The sequence below is a fragment of the Sinocyclocheilus grahami genome, unplaced genomic scaffold (genome assembly GCF_001515645.1).
Source record: "Sinocyclocheilus grahami isolate Dianchi unplaced genomic scaffold, SAMN03320097.WGS_v1.1 scaffold19.1, whole genome shotgun sequence".
Lineage (NCBI taxonomy): Eukaryota > Metazoa > Chordata > Actinopteri > Cypriniformes > Cyprinidae > Sinocyclocheilus > Sinocyclocheilus grahami.
In genome coordinates, this window is record NW_015505198.1 from 777,838 (window position 1) to 804,324 (window position 26,487).

At 32.8% G+C, this 26,487-nt stretch overlaps 1 protein-coding gene across 1 annotated transcript in view; it reads right to left on the minus strand.

Annotated features, from left to right (window-relative positions):
• Positions 1-3,693: 3,693 nt before the first annotated feature.
• Positions 3,694-26,487, minus strand: part of LOC107555220 (SRC kinase signaling inhibitor 1-like) — a 29,163-nt gene continuing 6,369 nt past the window's right edge. Inside the window, exons 5-19 of the mRNA XM_016237951.1 lie at positions 26,142-26,225; positions 25,921-25,961; positions 24,268-24,291; positions 23,331-23,491; positions 21,824-21,999; positions 21,604-21,734; positions 19,797-19,944; positions 19,483-19,703; positions 18,645-18,877; positions 17,869-18,157; positions 17,597-17,739; positions 15,853-16,038; positions 15,475-15,594; positions 11,166-11,309; positions 3,694-3,962 (exon numbers count right to left, since the gene is read on the minus strand). Of these exons, the coding sequence (XP_016093437.1) occupies positions 3,948-3,962; positions 11,166-11,309; positions 15,475-15,594; positions 15,853-16,038; positions 17,597-17,739; positions 17,869-18,157; positions 18,645-18,877; positions 19,483-19,703; positions 19,797-19,944; positions 21,604-21,734; positions 21,824-21,999; positions 23,331-23,491; positions 24,268-24,291; positions 25,921-25,961; positions 26,142-26,225 (2,116 nt within the window). The 3' untranslated portion in view covers positions 3,694-3,947. The remainder of the gene's footprint in view (positions 3,963-11,165; positions 11,310-15,474; positions 15,595-15,852; positions 16,039-17,596; positions 17,740-17,868; positions 18,158-18,644; positions 18,878-19,482; positions 19,704-19,796; positions 19,945-21,603; positions 21,735-21,823; positions 22,000-23,330; positions 23,492-24,267; positions 24,292-25,920; positions 25,962-26,141; positions 26,226-26,487) is intronic.

A 26,487-nucleotide genomic window follows, 5' to 3' on the forward strand; every position in this document is an offset into this window, starting at 1 on the left:
AAAAGAAATTTGAAGAATTTTAATGTGTTTGCATATTTCATACTTTGCGGCAAAATTAAAAGGGGAAAAAAAACGTTGAAAAATGTGAACATGCATATTTCATATTTTGCCCCAAAATTAAAAAAAAAAATTTAAGAAATGTAAAAGTTTAGAATGTGTTTGTATATTTAAAATTTTGCCCCAAAATGTAAAACAAAGAATTTGAACGTTATTTTATATTTCATATTTTGCTCCAAAATTTGAAGATTCTGAACATGTGCTTGCATATTTCATACTTTGTGCCAAAATTAAAAGGGAAAAAAAACTTTGAAAAATGTGAACATGCATATTTCATATTTTGCCCCAAAATTAATGAAAAAAGGAGAAATTTTAAGAATTTGACCTATCAAAAATAATAAAAAAATTAACAGTAATTCCTTATAATGTTTAGGTGAAATACAGCACATTCCTGACAGGTTTTCGTGAGATTAACTCTATAATAACTGGATCTTCAGCTTCATTTTGACACTGTATTCTTGAAATGCTTACTGTACACCAACTACTGAAAACGAACGTTGTCTAGTATGTGTATATTTATTTTTTTCCCCATATGAATCAGTTTTTTTCTTTCTGCATATGACATAATAAAGATTTTATACCGGATAAAAAAATGGCATTTACAATTACAAAAAAGTGCAGCATTTCTGTAATTACAATTAGCGCACAAGACTGTAGTAGAAGATATTCACTTTAATAGTCACAAAAACAGCACAAGAACATTCAAAACCAACAGTCTCTTGTACATACACAACCAGACGAGGTTTTTTTTCAACATTAAAACAACTTTTTCATTATAACATTTCCATATAGATATATTTCTATTGGTCAACATTGCATTCACACTGTTATTGTTTTATCACGAAGTCGTCGATAGATATATATATACATTCTATATGTTGCATTAATGAAAATGGACATGTTAAATTCAGAGGTTTGGAATGCTTGAATGGTTTGTTACAGATCAGACAACAGTGAACAGGATCCGATTGACCCGTCTACTCACATACAACTATATTTATAAAAAAAAAATACAGAAATCCATCTATCTTACACTTGTAAACAGAACTTACAGAGAGAGGATTCTGCATGCAGACTTTGAGAGGATATCTACATGCAGTTCAGATCTCTCAAACGCTTTTGGTAGAAAAAAAAAAAAAGCTTACAAAAAATACCCTAAATGAACATATCCATGATCATACAGTTTATATACAGTTCCACAGTTTCTCTGTACATATATTTTGGATGTTTCTCAGTGTTTTAACACAGCATATGGTGCTCGGATGTGTGTCGCATCAGAGTTTGGGTCTATTCTACTTCAGTGAAGTCATTTTAAGACACGAAAAAGAAAGTTATGAGGTATGTATCCGGCATCTGATGGACACGACCACCAAACTCAACTATAGCGTCTTATATATGCTGTAGCTATATATATTTCTCAGCAGAAAATAGGTAAACAATGGCAGTTAGGCAGTTGTTTGCAAACCCTTGGGAAGCCATTAAATATGAATGACAATATTGATCTCAACAGTCAATAGCAGTTTATTATTCACCGCCAACTGGTTGTTTATCATACGTTGCTAATACGTTCCAGTGACACAAAGTGCTTCACACGTACAGTGTAATGTGCTGTCAAATGTAACGTAACAAAATATATGCTTTGAAATGAAAGCCGCTCTCACACTTCAGATCCACTGGGGGAAACACATAGAAAACTGATCCCAGGCTTCATTCTTCATTTCAACAAGTCATACAGTATGAACCTCACGCTATCTAATCTCAACACATTCTCCCCTTTTTAGTATAAAAATACAAAAGCTAATCTTATATAAAATATCTGGCTTATACTTGATAAATATTTACCAATTATTTGTCAGTAGCTTGAGGACTTTCTCTGAAGGTAATTATTTAGTTGTGCTGCAGATATTTTCTTTGCAGAAAGTCAAGTCTGCTTAGATTATTTCTCATTTTCTATCTAAACCTAACCCAAACTACATATCAGCTAAAGGGCGAATCTCATAAAACCTATCGAAAACATTTCCAAGTCATATGTCACCTCAAAATAAAAACAAAGAAATTATCAATTATATTTTGCTTACAGACGAAGTCCATGCCAAATTAAGCACAATTTCCACTCAATTCTCATTACTTCAATGCAATATAATTACTTAAATTGCTAATTGTATTAAATATGCATTTACTATATTTATTATTTACTGTATTTATTATTAACTTGCTATGTAAATTAGTGTTAAATACAAAAATGTATATATTACACTTATGTGAATTTAAAAACAAATCATCAATGATATATATAATAAATAAATTATATATATATATATATATATACTGTTTGTATGTATGTATGCATGTATAAAGAGTTAATTAGCAAAAACAGATAACTGTGTAATTTTCAAAAATCACGTTTTTTCATTGTGCATTCCAATTAATCTCAATCAAACTGCAGCTGGGTTATTTTGACTGGGTTAAAAAATTACTTAAAAAAACAGCTAACTAACACAACTAACCATAATAAAAACATGATAACATAATAAAAAGTTATCTGTTTTTGCAAATAAACTCTTCATATATATATATATATATATATGCATGTATACACACAACAGTTTTTTCTGGTCCTCGAATCTGATTGGCTGAAAGGAGTGTGATATTCTAGTGATATCAGAACTCCAACCGTTTCATAATAAATAATAATGTTTTTGTGTCACAGAATGTAGTTTTAAGAGTTTTTTGGGGGGCTAGAATGTACTTGTTTAGACTTCAAATATATAAAAATAAATATATATATATACACACACAAATATATATAAATGAGGATGCTTTTAGTAATTGTTTGGGTGAATTATACTAAATCGGCATAAAATAAGGGTAAAACATCTAAAATAGTCAGAAAAATAAACTTTTTCTTTTTGAAAAAAAAAATGATTTTTTTAAATGTTATTTTGCAGTGATATGTGATCTGTGCATGTTTTATTGAGATTCACCCTAAAATATTTTAAAATATATTGCCATAAGTTTGTTTACATAGGAGATTGTAGCCGCTTTATATTTTATTTACCATATATAATTTACATTGTTTATTCAGTGTACATATACTGGCTGCTATTTGCATCCATCGGCCAGCTTTACTATGAAATTACAATTAGACTCGTACCTTGGTCAGAGCTCTTCAGTACTGAGGCGTTGTGCTTTAGCTGGGAGCTGATTTAGGCTCAGAGGTCACCTGTGCTTCCCCTGGTTTCTAGGGTCATCGTCGCCATGAAGCGTTCACCTTGGACAGGATCAGATCTCAGGGTAAAGGGGGGGGGGGCATGTAGGACCACTCAGGGCAGTACTTGGAGGCTGATAGTCAACATGCCGCTACAAAAAGTGATTGCAATGCTAAGACAATCTGAGGCCGTGAGGCAGAAAAGGACATTTGAGTAAAATTGTCTTTCCTTCCTTTATGAAATCGGACTCAATTAAACTCAATTAATCATTGTCCTAAAAAGAATTAAAATCTTATCTATTTACTTTTCAACAAGTGTTATAAACTATATTTACTTGTAAAGGAAAAATGGGCGACTGCAGGAATAGATAGGGGCTAGTCTTACTGTATATGTCAAAAATACAGGCGCTGAGCTAGACAATCTGAGGCCGTGAGGCAGAAAAGGACATTTGAGTAAAATTGTCTTTCCTTCCTTTATGAAATCGGACTCAATTAAACTCAATTAATCATTGTCCTAAAAATAATTAAAATCTTATCTATTTACTTTTCAACAAGTGTTATAAACTATATTTACTTGTAAAGGAAAAATGGACGACTGCAGGAATAGATAGGGGCTAGTCTTAATGTATATGTCAAAAATACAGGCGCTGAGCTATTATAACCTCAGCATAATAAGAAGAGGTCAGGAAAGGATGGACTTGGGATAAAATACAAGCAAGTTAGGACAGGTGAGTGGATAAGAGAAGAGAAAAGAAAGAATAATCAGTACATTGTAATTTCTAATGTGCCCACTAAACATTTAGCAATGCATAGCCTGAGAGAGACTAGTGCCTTTGCCTTCCTCCTCTTATTATACATATAATGTCCACCAGGAGACAGTCTTTCCTCAGAGTTACTGTGATAGTCAACATTAAAACAGGCATGGTTTTGAGATGATCAATTCAAAGTAGCTACATAGCTTTTCAGCCAAAGAAAAGGTCTAAAACTGAACATATTGGACTTTAAACTAAAAATATACACTAAAACTATTAAAAATGTCAATTGAAATCAAACTGAAATCAAATGAAAAATAAATATTACAAGAATATTTTAAATGTAGCCTTGGAAAGTAACCAAAATCAGCTGAAGCACAAGCACATAAAAAAAGAACTAAAACTAACATGAAAACAAAACATATAAAAATAAAAGCTAAAACTAAATATTCATAATTACTATAATATATCAATACTACTAAAATATATTCTAATTTAAGTTTTTAACTAGCTGCAGCAACCGCAAAAGCAAGCAAGCTATTTCTGTGGCACTGTGCTGGAAAGCCTTGTATTTTACTCTGATTAAATAATTATTTGCCATAAAAGTTTGGAATAAAGTTTGCAACAAGTTTTTTGAAAGTCTCTTATGCTCACCAAGGTTGCATTTATTTGATGAAAAATGCCAACAACAAAAAAAAAATTCTAAAATATTATAATAATTTAAAATAACTGTATTCTATTTGAATATATGTTCAAATGTAATTTATTCCTGTGATGCAAAGCTGAATTTTCAGCATCATTACTCCAGTCTTCAGTGTCACATGATCCTTCAGAAATGAAACATTTTGAAAAACTGTTGGGGTAAATTAATCATAAAAACCATCCAAATTGACAGTAGCCATTTATAATGTTACAAAAAAATCTATTTCAGTTAAATTATGTTCTTTTGAACTTTCCCTTCAAAGAAAATGTATCACTATATATATATATATATAAACATTGATTTTTCAACACTGATGATAATAAGAACTAGTAATAACTGGTAACAACTGAGCAGCAAATCAGCATATCAGAATGATTTCTGAAGGATCATGTGACACTGAAGACTGGAGTAATGATGCTGAAAATTCAGCTTTGATCACAGGAAAATTTGCTATTGAAAATAATTTTTAATGGTGATAATATTTCACAATATTACTGTTTTTACAGTATTTTTTATCAAAGAAATGCAGCTTCAGTGAGCAAAGACTTCTTTCAAAAACACTTTTTTGAGTATGTAGAGAAAGTATTCACTAACAAACGAGCAAGCTAAGCTCAAAAGTGCACAACAGCAGCGCCGACTCCACTCAGAAAATCAGGCTGAATCATTTTTCCACCTCACTGCTTCCCACAGCGCTCAGTCTGTTTAAGGACACTCAGCGAACGCAGCGCTGAGAGCGTCTCTACAAGCACGATTTCATTCACCTTGTTAAACATCTACAGCAAAGTCCTTCAACACCCCTGGGACGCAGACAAGAGGCGCAGAAAACGACACACAAACACTCCCAGTTCCAACATCTCTCACTCAGGGCCAGCAAACAATTTGACCTTTCAAGAATAAATAATCCCTTCAAACACTGCATCTTCACAGCCTTCTGTGTTTGCCCTCGCCGAGCCAAAATGGTCAGCAGAGCGAGCGTCCAGACAGTCTGTTGTACGATTCATGGCACAGACCTCCCATTAAGCCCGAGCGAAGACTCTTTCCGGGGGAGATGACGGCCTGCCCGCACTCGGTGCTGTGCCAAATTAGCCAGATCTTTGCCTGGGAACAAAGCCGGAGCTGTTGGGCATTGACTGATGACTGGGAACTGTGTCCTGTTGCGGCTGAGACTGCAGTGAAGCACACAGACGAGACTGATCTGCTGTCGGCGCTAATCAAGACAGCTGCCTGAGCGCACGCACAGTCGAGGGAAGATTAGAGGCCCTTCCAGAAAGGTATTAGAAGAAAACTAATATGTACGTGCCTTTAGAGAACAGACTCTGGCTTGTACAGTACTGCTGTCTTAGCAGCGTCTTTAATCACTCACTAGCTGCGACAAAACTAATTTAGTTAGTATATCTGGTTTAAAGCAAACAGACCGAGTACTATCAAGTGCACACTTCCAGCTCACTTCCAGAAGTGCTGTTTATCACAAATACTGGTTGAACACTGTGTAAAGTGCTTGAACTGAATTCACAAGGTTTCTGTGGAGTTTAAAGACTGATGTTACTGTAGCATACAGTAGGGTTCTATAACTAACACTATTAAAAATCTTTCTGTTTGAAAATAAAAATAATAAATTGAAGTACTAAAATGATTCAAACTAAACTAAAAATGGAGCCATTAAAGGCTGATATAAATTTTAAAAATAAAAAAGTTGAATAATAAACTGAAGTACTAAAGTGACTAGAACTAAACCGATATAAAAACATAAATTAAACCCATTAAAGGCTGAAATAAAAAAAATTAAAAGTTTAATAATACATTGAAGTACTAAAATGACTAAAACTACACTAAAATGAAAATACAGTCAAATAGAAATATAAAACAAAAATAACAAAAAATATATTTTTAAGTTTCTTTTTTTTGCTTTAAGAGATATTGCATTGCATTATAACTGAAATAAAAAAGTTTGAAAATATACTGAAGTACTAAATTAAAAATAAAATAAAAAATGAAAGCTGAATAGAAAAAAAGCTGAAATAATCACTACAAAAAGACTAAAACTTAAAATAAATGTAAAATGAAAACTGAATATAAAAAAGTAAAAGCTCATTCAAAATATTATTAAATACTATATTCATATAAACAATACTAAATAACACTGGCTACTGTATGACACAATTCTATGTCCCGTTATGTTATGCGCTCATCTTGACTAATAAACAAGTGTTATCAGCTGTGACTTTTTAGAATACAATTCTAAAAATTCAGGTTCATGCAAAAGTATAGTCAGCATACAGTATCCCACTACATTTATGCTTCTGCATTTATGCTTTATCCAAATAATTCTACACTCTCTTATCATTTCCTGCATTCCCTGGGAATCAAACCTACCTTGGTGTTTGTAATGCCATGCTGTTTGAGCTACAGGAACGCAGTATGCATGCTAGTAACCACAAACACAGTTATTTAGCTGAATTAAATCTGAACAAGTGAGCAGAAGCAGTTTCTAAATGTGTGGGAAGGCAGGTATCACCGTCTCCAATGGTTGCTATAGAGGGGCTGCTTGCCTCATTCCACGGTTGCCACGGTGATTGTCTGTTTAATCCTCTCAGTCTGTGCCTTAGAAACACTCGGTGACAGACAACACACGGACAGGAATCCATGCAACCTCATTTACTCACCCTCATTCAAACCTGTTTACTCATTCTACATTTATAGAGCTGTTTTGTATGGAAGTATGTTCCCTCTACAAGGTAATTGCAACGTTTTATTTCATAATTCAGCCTTTTTTTCTCACAATTTCAAGGAATTCTGACAATTTTTAAAGTTTAAATCTCGCAATTCAAATTTTTTCTCTGAATTCTGAGTTTAAATCTTTCAATTAAAATTTATTTTCTATGAATTCTGAGTTTAAATCTTTCGATTCTAAATTTTTTTCTCTAAATTCTGAGTTTAAATCTTTCAATTCTGATTTTTGTTATTTGAACTGAGTTAACTTGCCATTTTGAATTTTTTTATTTGAATTCTGAGTTTAAATCTTGCCATTCTACATTTTTTCTCTGAATTCTGAGTTTAAATCTTACAATTCTGATTTTTATTTGGTTGAGTTAACTTGCCATTTTGAATTTTTTATTTGAATTCTGAGTTTACATCTCGCAATTCAAATTTTTTTCTCTGAATTCTGAGTTTAAATCTTGCAATTGAGTTTACATCTCCAAATTCTAATGTTTTTCTCTGAATTCTGAGTTTAAATCTTGCAATTTTGAATTTTTTTCCCTAAATTCTGAGTTTACATCTCCAAATTCTAATGTTTTTCTCTGAATTCTGAGGTCACATAATTCTGATGTTTTTCTCTGAATTCTGAGTTCACGTCACAATTGTGACTTTTTTCTCTCCAAATTCCGAGTTTACATCTTGCAATTCTAATGTTTTTCTCTAAATTTTGTGATTTTTGAATGAAATTCAGATTTTTTTTTGTCACAGAGTTCATGTCTCCCAAATGTTTTTTTCTTTCCTTTTCTTTTTTTTAAAAATTGAAAAAAAATAATAATAATTCTTGCAAATGAGTATCTCACAATTTTACTTTTTTTTATCAGAATTGCGAGCGAAAAGTCAGAATGGTGAGATATAAAGTTGCAATTACCTTTTTTATTTTATTTTTTTATTTCATGGGCTTCCATAGTTTTGTCCTTTTTGGAGCCTGTCAATAAAAATCACCTAGAAAACAGTAGCTCTAACATTCTTACAAATATCTCCTTTCTTCTGCAACAAAAGAAAGAAAGTCATGCACGACATGAGGGCGAGAATATTACAATTGTCCTTTTTAGGTAATCTGTTCCCTTAACTGGCTTGTCTGTAAAACATCTTATCTTACAGTCATGTCACTGCCAATTAAAAGATTCACTATTTTCATTTTGGAGACATTAATTTGCCCCTGGAGTGCATCAGACAGTCTGCAGCGGGCTGGCTAACTCTGAGCTTACGCTGAGCTAATAGTCTGTCGATTAACCCCGCAGGACTGAGAGAGAGAGAGAGACAGCAGAAACCAAACCTCGCCGTCTTATCTCTTCCTTTTCTCTGTCTTTCCACCCAATTTTTCCCTTCTCTCCCTCAGGGTTTGCACGCAATCGCTCTCCTCTCGTTCTTTCGGTTTGGATTTTGGGAGGCGCTGACTTTGCGAGTTGCCCTGATAGATAGAGACTGTGCAACACTACAGCAACACTGCAGTCTTACCTTTCCTCTTCACTCTTCTATGCATTATTTGATCAAATTGTCCTCTTATCGTTAAGTGATTTTAAATGAGAAGCGTAAAGTGAAATCAAAACTGATCTTATTTACTTTTTAAAAACACATTTCTAGTCATTTGATCTATGATTGACCCATTTTTATTCAGCTGTTTCTTCATGGTTTAGCTGTGAAATAAGCATAAAGTAAAACCAAAGTTCACCCTATTTACCTTCCTAATACACATTCCTGGTCTTTTCATCCACGATTTAGCCATTTTTTGTGAAATATGCATAAAGTGAAATCAAAATTCACCCTATTTACCCTCCTAATACACATTCCTGGTCTTTTTTATCCAACATTTTGCCGTTTTGTGTCAAATAAGCATAAAGTGAAATCAAAATTCACCTTATTTACTTTCTCAGTACACATCCTTGGTCTTTTTGTCCACAGTGTAGCCGTTTTGTGTCAAATAAGCATAAAATAAAAAATTCAAATTCACCCCATTTACTCTACTAATACACATTCCTAGTCTTTTAATGGACAATTTTAGCTGTTTTGTGAAAAATAAGCATAAAATTTAATTAAAATGTACCTTATTTACTCTCTTAATACTCATTCCTGGTTCTTTTTTCCATGATTTAGTATGCATTATTCCCAAAAAATATTTATAATATTTATTCTGCTATTGAGCACCCACTTTTTACAATCCAATCAATTCCTATGGATAGAATCTCAACCGTTTTCCCCCATAAATATGTCAGATTAAGAAAGTAAAATGAAAAAAAAAAAAAGTAATTTCATGTTCACTTCAACATATCCTACAATAAATGCCTTTTTTCCAGGTTGGTAGCTAGCCAAACCTGACCATGATCAAAGCACACGTCTCATCTCCAATGCCTTTTCTTTTCCAACCGATCTTTCAGAAGTTTTGACACATTAAAGCATCACAGTGACAATGTCAGAAAGTATCTAGTCACGTATGCTATCCCACCTTGACCTGTCCTGTCAGAAGTACAGTACAAAAGCTTCTTTCGGCTGGGATCTGACAGCTTGAGTACTCATCAAAATGTAGTGCTTCAGACCAGTATAGTTACTTAAAGATTATAGACAAAGAGTGAAAGGAAAACTCAAAGATGGCACAAGGACAGGGACGTCAGTTTGCCGATTAGCTGGCATCATTAGCTGACATTAGTCTTAATTAGTCTCTGAAATATTTAAGGACATTAAGGCCTGAAAAATAATCTATGCAAGTACACTACAGTTTAAGAATTTTGGGGTCCCTTTTTTTGAATGAAATTAATACTTTTATTCATCAAGGACGCATTAAATTGATCAAAAGTGACTGTAAAGACAATTAATATTTTATAAACGATTTCTAAGTCAAATAAATGCAGTTCTATTGAACTTTCTATTCATAAAAGAATCCTGAAAACAGAAACATATTACAGTTTCCACAAAAATATGAAGCAGCACAATTGTTTCCAACATTTATAATAATCAGAAATGTTGCTTGAGCAGTAAATCAGCATATTAGAATGATTTCTGGAGGATCATGTGACACTGAAGACTGGAGTAATGATGCTGAAAATTCAGCTTTGCATCACAAGAATAAATTACATTTCAAAACATATTCAAACAGAAAAGAGCTCATTTAATTTGTAATAATATTTCACGATACTACTATTTTTGGGGGTATTTTTAATCAAATAAATGCAGCCTTGGTGAGCCAAAGAGACTTTTCAAGCTAACCAACCCCAAAACTTTGAATGATGATAGCGTATGTGAACACTGCCTTCGCATCTGTGTACATAAATTTCAGGCCTAAATGTCTACTCTTTCCTCCTAGAGTAGAAACAAGCTACAAATTGAGAGAGAAATTTAGCGACTGTCTGTTGGTGTCTTTCCTTGGCATTGTGATGCACTATATTGTGCTGTTTTGTTGTTCTGGAAGAATAGTTCATGTAGCATGGAAGAGAACAATACATAATCTGTGAGCATACAGGAAATCAGAGGACTTGTGCACACTGAACCCCATCGCACAGTGGAAAACCGTAACATCTGTGCAGCAACTGGGAGACGTAGCAGCTTATATGGAAGTGCGTGCACGGCTGCAAGTGTTACAGTCATTGGAGTCGACGGATGAGTTTGCACTGAACGAGTGCCTTTTAGCGCAGAGCAGAGGTAAAGTCAGCGAGAGCAAGCGTCAGTCGGCAGGCTATTGTTAGAAGTGGAATACCTGCTGCTGACCCTGCTGGAGCTTTGGGAGTTCCTCCTGCTGTTTCCTGCTGCGGCGCTCCAGGCTGCTCTGCTGCAGGTGCCGCAGACGGGACGCGGCAGATGGCTGCACCAGTTTGGCGGAGCCCGGAGGAGTGCCTACAGGCTGAGAACCAGAGAGAACAAACATGACTAAACAAAAGCAGGCTGGGCTGGGCTGGAAAATGACCGTGTGTGTTTAAGTCGTGGGACCGAGTTTGAATAAATCACGTTTGTTGGAAGAAGAGCGTCACGATGAGAGCTCTGCTCCAAAACCCAGTGAGCTGCCCAGCATCTCTGCTCCTGATGAGAATGAAGGCTGTTGCACACAATTTTCTGAAGAATATGTGAGAGTTGCATTATGTTTTTGATTGCTTTAAGGAAACATGTCACTTTTAGATATCATAAACCTCCAATGTCTTGACCCAACTCATAACTTTGAGTGCAGTGGAAGTCCATATAAATAATAATAATAATTATTATTATTATTAACAAATTATTATTGTCTTTAATATTGACTATTAATAAATGGTTGTTATTATTATATAAAATTGTATTTTATTATTTATGTAATCGCTTTATTATATAATATTATATAATAAAAAATATTAAAATATAAAGTTACAATGTGAGAAAAATAACAATAATGCAAATATTACTAACTGATAGCAATAATTAATTTAATATTATTAATATTGACTATTATTATTATTATTATTATTAATTGCTTAATACTCAATTGCTTTATTCAATATAATATATTTTATAATAAGAAATAGTTACAATGTGAGAAATAATAATAATAATAAAATTATAGCAGTAATAATTTAATAGTGATAATTTATTTATTTTTTATTAATAATATTGATTGTTGTTGTTGTTGTTATTATTATTATTATTAGTAGTAGTAGTAGTAGTAGTATAAAATTAATACCTAGTAATACTGATTAATACTTAGTTGGTTTAATATTATATACTACATATTTAATAAGAAATATAAAAACAGGTAGTTACAATGTGTAATTCATTTATTATTATTAATATTGACTTTTATTATTATTATTATTATTATTATTATTAATTGCCTAATACTCAATTGCTTTACTCAATATGATATTATATAAGAAATATAAAAACGTAGTTACCATGTGAGAAATAAACATAATAATAATAACAATAACTAACATTAATAATTTATTATTATTATTATTATTATTATTATTATTATTAAATTATAATATTATAATAATAATTGACACTTAGTAATACTGCTTAATTGTTAGTTGCTTTAATATTATATAATATGATTTAATAAGAAACATAAAAACTATTATTTACAATGTGAGAAATAATGTTATATGTGCTATATGTTATTATTATTATTATTATTAATAATAATAGTGTAAATATTATTAACATTAGTAGTCATTTATTAATATTGTTTATTATTTTTATTATTAAATAAATTATAATTATTATATAATAGTTAAAGGGTTAGTTCACCCAAAAATGAAAATTCTGTCATTAATTACTCACCCTCATGTTGTTCGAAACCCGTAAGACCTTCGTTCATCTTCGGGAAACAATTTAAGATATTTTTGATGAAATCTGAGGGCTCTCTGACCCTCCCATAGACAGCAAGGTAACTACCACGTTCAAGGTCCAGAAAAGTACCAAGATGATCGACAAAGTAGTCCATGTGACATCAGTGGTTCAACTGTAAAGTTACGAAGCTACGAGAATATTTTTTTGCGCAAAGAAAACAGTGCTGTCACTGTGGTGGCGCTGACCCAGATCCGGAGTAATGACGTCATCACGCCGGATCTGGGTCACTCAGCGCCGCCACACGCTCGCGTCATGACGCACCACTGATGTCACACAGACTACTTTATCGATCATCTTGGTACTTTTCTGGACCTTGAACGTGGTAGTTACCTTGCTGTCTATGGGAGGGTCAGAGAACCCTCATATTTCATCAAAAAATATCTTAAATTATGTTCCGAAGATGAACGAAGGACTTACGGGTTTCGAACAACACAAGGGTGAGTAATTAATGACAGAATTTTCATTTTTGGGTGAACTAACCCTTTAATAGATAAATACTTAATTTATTTATTTAATATTATATAATACTATTAAATAAAACAATTAAGAAAGCTTTAAAAAACACATTAAAATATGTGAGTGTGACATTATGTTATTGTAATATTTTCCCCGATTTTAATGGCAGCTGGGTTACAATAATACAAAATAAAATAAAAATTTATTCAGCACTGAAAATCGAAAGACAATAAATCTGTCTAATTGAAATGACACCATTCCATGTATATTTGTCTGTAGTACACATGATGCCGTTAGCTTAGCGTCATGATCAACTACAGTCCAGTTCGGTTGCTGCATATGTAGACAGAGACACAGTTCGCTAGGTTTTGGATCAGAGCCAAGAAACAGAAATAGAAACACTAACTGAATGAAAGAAAGAGACACAGGGAATCTCTACAGAGCAGCATGCAGCAGTAGTGTTGACTGACACCCTGCATGTGTGCGAGGAAGCTGATATTAGCACTCTTTCACACTTCTTTCATTGTGAGACATTAGTAGTACTCATCACAATACATCTCTGCAGGCTGACAAGATACACACACACATATACAGACACAGGCTGTCCAGATATCTCAGATGATAACGACCAGTTTCCTTCTTCAGACATGCTGAATTCACTGGACAATTTCACTATAGTTTCCTGTGACGAATGGCTTGTCGATACAGTAAACAGAACGAGTGAAAATGAGGCAAGTACATAGTTAAGAAACATATAGTGTGTGGAAAAGCTGTCGAGACTGATGAGCGGGTAAAGTCACCAGTTCATTTAGACCACAGTAGCTGACACGTTTTTTGTGTTGTCTGTTTGTTATTGGCTCTTGAAGGTTTTGCTTTAAAGACTTTAAGCTTGTTAAAATTGATTTGTTACCACAGTGTCACAACATTACTGTCACTGTGCAGAAGAGGCACAGCTTGACATAACAAAAGATAGAGAGAGGGAGAAGAAGAGATGGCCTTGACTGATATAACACTGTTTATTCCAACAGCTTAGCTTCAAAAGAAAACAAGTGAACTGTCTTTTGTCAGAATGTTATATCTGTAAAAAATGACAGATATAATAATAATTTGCATGTACATTTTGCTGTTACAGAGATGCTATTTTTTAAAAACATATTAAGCTTCTTTTTTTTTTTTTGCTTGCTTGCTTGCTTTGAGGAAATGTGTGACTTTGCATACAAAATTATGAGAGATATCTTAAACTCCCAGTGTCTTGACCCTACCGGTTTTAAGTATGGAAGCTCATTTTCACCTAAGAGTAAAAATAAAACTAATCGTGAGAAAGTTCAAATTAAGAAATAGTCACATTGTGAAACATAAAATTAATAATAATAATAATAATAATAAAACATATTAGAAAATATAAAATTGTATTGCTTAATATTCTATAAGAGATACATTTGCAATTGTGAGAAAATGTTTTATTTAATCATTTCATAATGTATATTTATAATAGTGTATATTTATAATATTCATAATTATTTAGAATTACATTTATAATTATTACATTATTAATAATTACAAATAAATTATAATTATTAATACTGTAAATATGATCATCATTATACAGTATTTAATGGCTTAATTAGTATTTAATACTTAATAATATAATATAATATAATATAATATTAAACTAAATTAAATTACTAATATTCAATTTAATGTTTATTTAATAATAACAATATTAAATTTAAAATTATTGTATAATATTTAATTGCTTAATGCTTAATTGCTTTATTTAATATTATATCAAATATAATATATTAAATAAAGCAATTAAGTATTAAGAATTTAAATACTAAACAATAATAATATTTTATTTATTATTATATTATATAATTATAAAAATATTTTTTTAGAATCTATATTATATTATAAAAATATTTTTTTTTAGCATCTATAAAATTTCTGAGGTGGAAACAGACTTTCACATATCACATATAACAAGTCAAGAAACATAAAAATGTTAGAAAAAACATGTTTAGTTCCCAATGTGTTTTTATAGCCGGGTTTCAATACCAGACCTCATTCAAGCCGTCTAATAACATGCAGTAGCACAGCTGGTTAAAGACTTGAAGAGATGACAGATTAATAGGTTTTGTGCCAGAGTGCATTAGTAACGTTCAGGAAAAACCTCAATGCCAGAAGTTATAGGGAGGCCTGAGAGGAAGGATTGGCAGTTAACACGTTACCTCTCTCCACAGAGAGTTGCTGATCCACTGGCCTGCCCTGTCAACACTGTTAGGAGTGACCTCAGCAGGGCTTTGGGTCTCAGCAGTGACCCTCAGTCTCACTGGGGCTCTTTGAAATGCCTGTCGTGTTGGTGTGTGTGGATTAGTGCATTGACATGTTTAGGTTTGGAGGAAAATGAACAACACATTATTTACAAATCTGCCGTATTAAAATTTTGACAAAGCAAAAAAAATGCTTTCTTGTCCATTTACTGAATAACAGACCAATCAGGAATGAGTTAATGTACCTCAATGTCATCCTATATGTAGATACACACAACGCATGGTGATAAGAATAATATTTTTTGTCCATCCGACAGCTGTATATCAGCTTTTTACCTCCAGCTCTGCCATTATCTTCTCATCTTCATCCTCATCTTCCTTCATCCCAGAAGCAGCGATGACCGGAGGTGTGGATGATGGTCGGGGCCCATCGGAAGTCAACGGACGTCTCAGTTTGACAGGAGGCGTCTGGGATTGAGTCGGTACTTCAGCCTCCTCTCTGTTCTCCATCTTCTCCAATTTCTACAAAAATAAGACGTGTATGAAAGAGCAACCTAATAAACATCTGCAGGCACAGCAAGATATGAAGCACAAGAAATATTAACAGCTGCAGCAAAGGAAATAAAGCTTTAATTTACAGTTAACAGCCAATCAAGTGCAAAGTACATATTCATTATTTTGTAACTGCTTATAACAAAAGCATTTGAATTTGTTACCAAGCTACTACTCCTTGAAATATAGTTCAATTATCACCAAACTGGTTCAGATGATAAGTTTACCAAACAGAAATGACTGAACAGAGTTTTGATATTCCTTTTTGTTCACAAGCTGATGACGTAAATCGAATCATTTTGACCGAGAATTAGAATATATAGAAAAGAATACATGCTATATCTTGACAAAACTTCAATCTATCGAAATTAAAGTTGGCACACTTCATTAGTACCATGATCTGAGGGTACATGCCAAATTTGGGAACAGTGCCAACTACAGGTCATGAGATCATTGTTCAAAAGTTATGATGATGTAAATCTAATGATTCTGACACAAAATTTGAATATATAAAAGAAAATAGATGCTATATCTTGGAAAACAATGATCTATTGAAACAAAACTTAGAACACTTCATTAGTATCATGATCTGAGGATCCATGCCAAATTTGGGAACAGCGCCAACTACAGGTCTTGAGATCAGTGTTGAAAAGTTATGATGATGTGTGAGTCTAGTGATTTTTGACCCAAAATTAAAATGTATACAGTAGATTGAACAGATACTATATCTTGGCAAAACTTAGATCTATTGAAACAAAACTTGGCACACTTCATTAGTACCATGATCTGAGGATCCATGCCAAATTTGGAAACAGCGCCAACTACAGGTCTTGAGATCAGTGTTCAAAAGTTATGATGATGTGAGTCTAGTGATGTTTGACCTAAAATTAAAATGTATAGATTGAACAGATGCTATATCTTGGCAAAACTTAGATCTATTGAAACGAAACTTGGTACACTTCATCAGCACCATGATCTGAGGGTACATGCCAAATTTGGGAACAGCGCCAACTACAGGTCTTGAGATCAGTGTTCAAAAGTTATGATGATTGAGTCTAACGATTTTGACCCAAAATTAGAATATATAGAAGAGAATAGATGCTATATCTTGACAAAATTTGATCTATTGAAACAAAACTTGGCACACTTCATTAGCACTATGATCTGAGAGTACAAGCCAAATTTGGGAACAGCACCACCTACAGGTCATGAGTTCCAAAATTGGCTATTTTTGCTCATAACTTTTGAAATGTCAGAAAATCATGAGCTTTTTGTGTTCCTTGGGTCATGCTGAATCCATTGATACTAATTTTGCCAGGATTGGATGAATGTTGCCTGTGATCCATTTTGAAATTTGTTGCAAACTATTCTATTTTTTAAATGCTTTAATGTATTCGCACAAAATTTGGTGCAAATAATCGACAGCATACCCTTAACGTGCCTGAAAAATTTAAAGACACGTCACCTAGCATTCAATAGATATAAGGCTTATTACAAAAATGTTTAACTTTTGAAAATTGTGGTTCACCTTCACACTCTTGTTTATGGTCATTACTTCTCCACTGCTGTTGGTCGTGAGCCCAAGGCCTGATGGGAAACTTCGTCGTGGAGGAGGAGGGGGTGGAGACTTGGACAGCTTCTCTGTACGATACCGTGGCACTGTCAACTCCCCTGATCAATCAATCAAATCAATCAATAAACCTATTAATTTGTCTAATGATCAGTCAAATCATAAAACAATATAGCCAAAATCACAAGGCAGTTTCTGTAGTTCTTTGCGCAATGATAATGAAACCTCACCTGAACCCCTGCGTGGGATGCCGTCTTTGCTGGGTGGTTTTGGTGGGATTTTGCTGGGCTGATGTTCAGGTGTTAAGCTAGGAGTAGAGGATGTTGAGCCGTGCGCTGGGAGGGAGGACAGCTGGGGTTTTGGCGGTACAGCCGGTTTCGTGATCTGCTTGGCGGCGAAGTCCAGATCTGGAATGGCCTTCATCAGCTCAGCTTGAGTTTCCTCCAGCAGACGATTGATGTCTTGAGCGCTAAACTGAGTCAAACTGGCTCTCTTCTCCTCCCAGTCTCGCTCTGCAGCCTAAAGACACACACCAACATGTGTTATCACACGGAGGTTCCCAAACTTTAAATAATTCTCAACCAAGGATGTGATGCATGTTTTTAGAGTGCCAGGTTTTGGAGAGAGGAAAAGGCTAAAGTTAGCAAAACGATTAAAACCTTTTAAAATTGTAATATTAATGTAAAAGAAAATTTTTTATTTATTTGATTATATTTATAGTACTTTTAAAACTTTCAGGTCTGGAAATCAACACAAAAAAAAGATTTATACAAAGATTAGCAATTATTAATAATATTGTATACCATATATTTTTATAATAAATAATTTTTATTATAATTGTTGTTGTTATTAATAATAATAATACATTATTATTATTGTTATTATTATTATTGTTGTTGTTGTATTTAAACCCTCAAAAACACTTGTCTGCCAGCCTTCGGTAAAAATTCACATCCTTTCTGACATCCATGAAAACACAAATATGAAAATTAAGTGTGTTCATTACCAGTCGGACCTCCACGGACACTCCTTTGTCAGATTCCCTGCGTGCGGGAAGGTCTTCCAAGCCGCTGGTCTTTATTGGACCTGCGGAGGTGCCGTCCAGTTCAGGCATGATGGGATCTGTTGCCCTGGCTCCTGCCAGCCAGTTACCCAGCGTGGTGCTGCCAGAAATACCACCGAAGCTCATACTGGCACCAACAGTAGAGCCGAGCACGTTAGATAGACTAGTGGTGCCTCCTAAAATAAATGAATAAGTTATCCAGCGTGCACCAACCAATAAATGTTACCAAAGCTTGTTTTGTAAATATATAAGTTAAAGGAATAGTTCACCATTAAAATGTGCTGTAAATGTACTCACCCTTACGCCATCCAATATGTAGATGAGTTTGTTTCTTTATCAGAACAGATTTGGAGAAATATAGCATTACATCACTTGCTCACCAGTGGATCCTCTAGAGTGAATGGGTGTCATCAGAATGAGAGTCCAAACAGCTGATGAAAACACAATCCACACCACTCAAGTCCATCAATTATTATTATATGTTTCTTATAAACACGCAGCTTTTCTCTTCATAAGATGTTAATTGACGGACTGGAGTGGTGTGGATTACTTGTGATGTTTTTATCAGCTGTTTGGACTCTCATTCTGACGGCACCCATTCACTACAGAGGATCCATTGGTGAGCAAGTGATGTAATGCTAAATTTCTCCAAATTTGTTCTGATGAAGAAACAAACTCATCGACATCTTTGTTGACTGGAAGGTGAGTTAATTTTCATTTTTAGGTGAACTACTCCTTAAATTATTCAAAATGTCAAAGAGACTGTAAAACTGGTGTTTACCTATACTAGAAGCACTCGTCAGGCCAGGATTTGTGGTATTAGTGCCCAGGGAGGCAGAAAGAGAGGCAGTGGCTGATAAGGTGCCCCCGAGGTCAGGCAGATTTAGAGAAGGGCTGTTGAGAATATCTAGATCAGAGCTCCTGCTGAAGTCAGCGTCACTCACGCTGGAAACTGAACTACTGAAGTCATCGGGTGTCCTCCACACACCTTCTGATACCTGCCTGTACACAAACACACACTGAGGAATGCTTTAGGCATGGCACTAGAGAACGTATCCGAACAGGAGTGAATGGTTACGTGTCTGTGTGCGTTACCTTCGTAGTAGAGCGAGTGTGTTGGTGATGTTTCTGCAGCGCTTCAACAGGGCCTCCAGTCTGAGCGGTTCCTCTTTCAGAAACTTGACGGCTTCCACCTCCACCCTCAACACCACACGCATCTTACTTTGTAAAGTGGGGAACTGATCTAAACACATAAATTGTAGAACATAATACATAGGATTAGCTTATAGTTGAATTATAGAGATTTCCACATTTTCCAAAAAAGAAAAAAACATGTTGCCTACAGAACACTGCACAAAACAACTATGCACTATTTATGCACTGACCATAGGCGCAACATCGCTACTGTGCAGTGATTACAGAGCAAGACCAATGTAGTCCAATTAAGAGCGAATGAGTCTCATAAAGCCTTTTCTTAGTGAATCAAATTTATTTCACGTAACCAAAGCAGTTTGATTCCTAAACAAATGTCTCTAATGAGACAATTCTTTTTAGTGAATCAAAACATATAACACAACCAGTGTAATCCAACTCCTAAAAGAATGATACTTATAAACTGGCTCTTTTTAGTGAATCAAAAGCATACAGTGCAACTTGTATATTTCAACTCCTGAATGAATCATTTTTAAGATCTGGATCTTTTAGTAAATCAAAACCATTCAGCTCAACCAGTGTAGTTCGACTGCTGAAGGAATGATTCTTATGAGTCTTACGTGTTCTGTTTAGTGAATCAAAAATAAATAGCACAATTGGTGTAGTCTGACTCTTTAAACGAGAAATGGCTCTTATGAGTCATTAATTTAATTTAATTTAATTTAATTTACATTTTTAGTGAATTAAAAAACATACAGCACAATAAGTTTAGTCCGATTCCTAAATGAATGAATTTTGAGCCAGTTAATTTTAGTGAATTAAAAAAACAAAAAAAAAACATATGGCACGATCAGTGAAGTCTGAATCCTGAACTAATGACTCTTGTAAGTTGGTTCTTTTTAGTGAATCAAAAACATACAGCACAACCAGTATCGTTCGACTCATGAACAATTGACTCTTAGGAGTCGGCTCTTTTTAGAGAATCAAAAACATACAGCACAACAAGTGTAGCCCGATTCCTGAAAGAATGACTATTATGAGTCGGTTCTTTTTAATAAATCAAAAACATACAGCACAAGTTTATTCCTATTCCTGAATTAATGACTTTTAGAAGCCAGTTAAGTTTAGTGAATCTAAAAACACAGCATGTTCAGTGAGGTCTGATTCCTGAACTAATGACTCTTGTAAGTCAGTTCATTTTATGAATCAAGAACATACAACTCAACAAGTATAGTTCGACCTAATGAAAAATGACTCTTAGGATTCAGCTCTTTTCAGAGAATCAAAAACATACAGTACAACAAGTATAGTCCGATTCCTGAAGGAATGACTCTTATGAGTCGGTTCTTTTTAATTAATCAAAAACAGAGTACAGCACAACCTGTGTAATCTGACTTGTATGAGCCAGCTCTTTATAGTGAATCACAAACATACAATGCAATCAGTACAGTCTGACTCATGAACGTTTCTTTGTAGTGAATCAAAACTGTATACAGCTCAACTAGTGCAATCTGAATCCCGAATGAATGACTCTAATTAGCCTGTTCTTTTATAGAGAATCAATAGTTACAGACTAACTGTTCATTACAACTGTACATTACACATTTTGTGTAAACAAACAAACCAACTGTCATCTGATGATGGATTATTATTATTATCTATTTATTTATTTATTTAAAATAATCATTAATGGTCAGAAGCATGAACACATGATACTGTGTGCAGATTCCTTTCTTTATCATTCACTCACTCTTGAGGTCAGTGACGGTCTCTCCCAGTCTCCTGAGCTCCAGACTCTTCTGTTCTATTTCCTGTTCGGTCACCAGGTGATGGTTAAGCCCCGCTCCCATCCTCATCTCCTCCACTGAGCGCTCGAGATCGCTGGAAACACACCACATCCAACACAAACCATATGCGGCACCGTTTTTCAGCATGTGTTCTCATTCAGAGGCGTAAGTGCTTTAGCTCACTGTAGTTGTTGAATAATAAGTTCTTCTTCATTAAGGTAGCGCAGCCTCTCCTCCTCAACAAGAAGACGCTGCCGCTGTAATGGATCTTCTTGTGTGCGAGACGCCTCGATCAGACACATCCCCAGATCAGACTCCGTCTGCCTCAGTAACGCCTGGACAGAGTCTTGATTCTGCAACTGTGAGACACACAGATATACAAACCTGGATATATGAATACAATATTGCTAGATATGAACTGAAAGAACAGATACATTCAAATGTAATTATGTTCTTCATACAGTACACATTTCCCATGCAATTGGCTGTCAAGCTCCAAAACCATAAAAATGTATTATTTATGTGTTATTTCCCCAGTCTTCTGAAGCCATTTCATAGCTTTGTGTGAATAAAATTACTTATTTCTTTAAGGCATTATTTATAATCATTTTACCCCAATGAATATGTCATAAGTTAAAAGTTTTGCTATTCATCAAGCAATGTTTTTTCATTCCCACATGTGCACAAGATTAAATACACAGCAAAAAAAAAAGAATATAATTTATTTGTTTTCTAAACCTTCGAGCTGAAATATTAAATATTACCAGTTAACCGTTCCCAAAATAATACACACTAGTGCACAATAAATTACAATAAATAAACAATATATAAAAATACATATTATTATAATATAATAATAACAATAAGAAGAAATAATATCTCATATTTATTAAATATAAATTATATATTTAATATACTAGGTAAATTCTATACAATACATACATTTGATATATTTTATAAATTAATATACATATATATTTAAGTAATGTAACATATTATTATAATGTCATATTATAAATTATAATACATAAATATTTAAAATATATTTTCATATAGATTAATTTATTATACATTTCACATAAATAAATATGATTATTTATTTGAAATTTATAATAAATTCAACTATATGAAAATATATTCACATATACATAATATAATGTCAGAGTAAATAAAATATATTTAAACAGGTATTTACATTTAATATATTAATAATAATAATAATAATAATAATAATAATAATAATAATAATAATAATAATAATAATAATAATAATAATAATAATAATAATAATAATAATAATAATAATAATAATAATAATAATAATAATAATAATAATAATAATAATAATAATAATAATAATAATAATAATAATAATAATAATAATAATAATAATAATAATAATAATAATAATAATAATAATAATGCCATATTATCATTATAATACACAAATTATTAAAATATATATAAATATTATATAATACATATTAGCATATATATGTAAACAAATATATTTCATATTAATTTATTATAAATTTCAAATAAAATGTATTTAGTAATATATAAATAATTCAAATGAATAAGAATACAATATGTCAGAGTTGATATACATCATAATATCTATCTATATAAATACACAGCAGTTTTTAGAACTTGCATGAGGCTTACAAATGCACAAAAAACACACACACACCTGTAACTGGCGCAGTTGTGTCAGCTGTTTGCGCAGTTCAGCTGTGTGCTGCTGCAGGTCCGTCAGGTGCAGCTGCATTTGGAAACGGGACATTGCTATTGGCTGAGAGGCTGCAGTGGGAGGAGGCGGCATCAGGGCCAGAGGAGCAGACGGCGATGACACTAACAATCCACAGGAGCAGAAGTCATACATAAAACATTTAACTCATATAAAAACACATGCAATTTCATTTAAAATACGTAATAGTGAAATCTGATCATCCATAAGCCTGTTAGTCATCTATTTAAATCTCACAAAAGAACAACAAAAGGCTTCTGATTCTGTCTTGATTTGTACATTGTGAGTCACATCCAAAAACAAGCCCAACACAACTCAGTACATCTACAGTACGTTGTATATTCATGCAACATACATTCAAATTCAGATCCTTATGTTTGCATATACATTCACACTGTTAGAATCTCAGAAACAGACTCTGATGTCCTAGGTCCTTTTAGGAACTGGAAAAGGAAGACAAACATTCTAGTACACTGACATTCAAGTGTTAGTGGGAATTTCCATACAACAAAAACATTTGGGAAGAATCCATAGGACAGACATCCAGTGCCTATAAAAGCGAACTCCTCATTGGACTTTTCGTGCTCCATGAATCATTATGTATTTAATTCAGGATTTTGCTATTTATCAACACAAAGTGCTCTGCAGTCTTCAATAATACATATCAAATTAATGAAACGTAAAAGTCAAAGGAGGTGAATACTTTTTATAGACACTGTATATACATAAAGAGATGGTTTTCAAACTCCAGGATCTGAGATCCCTCAATACAAACATTCTGTACACACTCCTGATGCAAAATTGCAATGCACAAATCGCAATGCAACACACGTAGGGGGAACCGAGAAAGGGACAGACAACCAGACATAAAGTAATATACCTTTTTGTTTTCTAAACCTTCCAGCTGAAATATAAAATATCACCAGTTAACTGTCCCCAAAATAATACATACTAGTGCACAAGACATTATAATAAAGAAATAAATTAATTAATACACATATTATAAAAGAATAATAATAATAATAATGTCAAATTTATCACTATAAATTATAATAAATAAAATATTAAAATATATTATTTAAAATAATATAAATTATAATGCATAAATAATGAAAATAAATATTAAATATTATATATATATATATAGCCTTATTTAATATAAATTATAATAAGTTAGCAAAACAAAGATACAAATTACATACAAATTAAAAAAACATTGAAATAATATTAATAATATATAAATCTAAACAATAATATAAATAATATTATTTGAAGTAATATATTTAAAATAATAATGATACATTATTAATATAAATCCTAAATAATAATGAATAAGTAATATATATATAAAAAAATAAGTAATATATATATATATCATACAGTATATATTTTGAAAATATTTACATGTATATACTTATATTTTATATTACATATAAATATATTTAAAATATAAACATAACATATATTTTTCTTAAATATATTCATGTATGTGTTTGAATGTATATACACCTTATAAATATACACAGTACACACATACAGTAATATATATATATATATATATATAAATTATAACGTGAGATCAATCAATTACAAATAATTATAAATAAAATTGATCCAAATAAAAATATATATATTTTAAAAAATTATAAATAATGCAAATAATGTATCAGATGTATCATAAATTATAATAAAATATCTCAATATAAATATACAAAATAAATATACTATATTATTCAACATAACATATATAATACAATATAATAAGTTTATTATTAACATGCACATCTGACATGAATTAGCACATTGTGATGTGTCTGTGGCATTAGCAAGAATTCTGTTCATGTTAATTTACATTACTGGCACTCAAATCATGAACTTAGTCATGGACTACAGCCATAAATCACAAACCAACATTAGCTAATGTAAACCAATCCAAATGAGCTTCATTTTAAGATCGTACTGCGGTCCTCGAGGACTTGGCCTGCCTGCTTCTATCATTTAGACAAACATCCTTCAGTGCGGCACGCAGTCGTGTCTTATTATCACCATGCATGATTCACTCATTTAATGACCTGTTAATTGATACGCCTACTCTGCATCACTTAATTGTTCTTGTGAACATAATTAGTTTAGTAACAGCTATTCTGAAGCACAAACAGTTCAGGCTTTGTTGGAACATCACCGTCACCTCTTCATATCAATACGATTATTTTATTAACCTCTTGTATTAATATTTTCAAGCATTAATTTCATGAGCCTATGATTAATTGTATTCATTTTGATTGTGTTTGTTAGTATGGTAGTTTCTAGACAATGCGGACAAAACTAAAGGGGACAACACAATTTGTCATTCATGTTTATTATAAATCCGTCAGAAAGGGTGCATTTAAAGCTTTTTCCATCGACTAGGTTTTTAAATGTGACAATCTGTAGTGCATGTAATAAAATGTCTTCATATTTTAAACTTTTTTAACAATATTTCCCAGAAATGTTTAAGCTGCATTCAAACACACTTAAACCGTATGGTACTCACTCTCCGGTGCAGAGCAGTCGCTCGCTGTTTCTGCTTTCTCACTGCAAGACAAACACAGGAAACATGAAGGACAAACTCTATTTACACGCTAATATATGATGCATGGATGTGCATTATTAAAAATAGCATTAAAATGAATGTTGAGAGATCCAAAAGTCATTCAAAATTTCAGGTTTAATAGTGATATTCAATAGTATTGGACTGAAGTGGAGATTTCTTACGGGCTGTCTGGTCCTCGGGTCAAAACACTCTGAACCAGTCCGGTTAAACTGGCTATCTGCTTCTCCATGGCCTCCATTCGCTCTCTAAAAACACAAAATACCATTACACACATACAAACAACATGCTCTCGCAAAACTTTAGTGTTCATCCAAAAAATGCAGAGAATGTGTACATTCTCTCATACTACTAAATAAAATATTATATATAATAAAAATTAGGACTGTCAAACAATAAGCAAAATAAAGGTTTGTGTTTACATAATGAATGTGTGTGTACTGTGTACATTTATTGTGTATATAAACACACACACATGCATGTGTGTGTGTGTGTGTGTGTGTGTGGGTA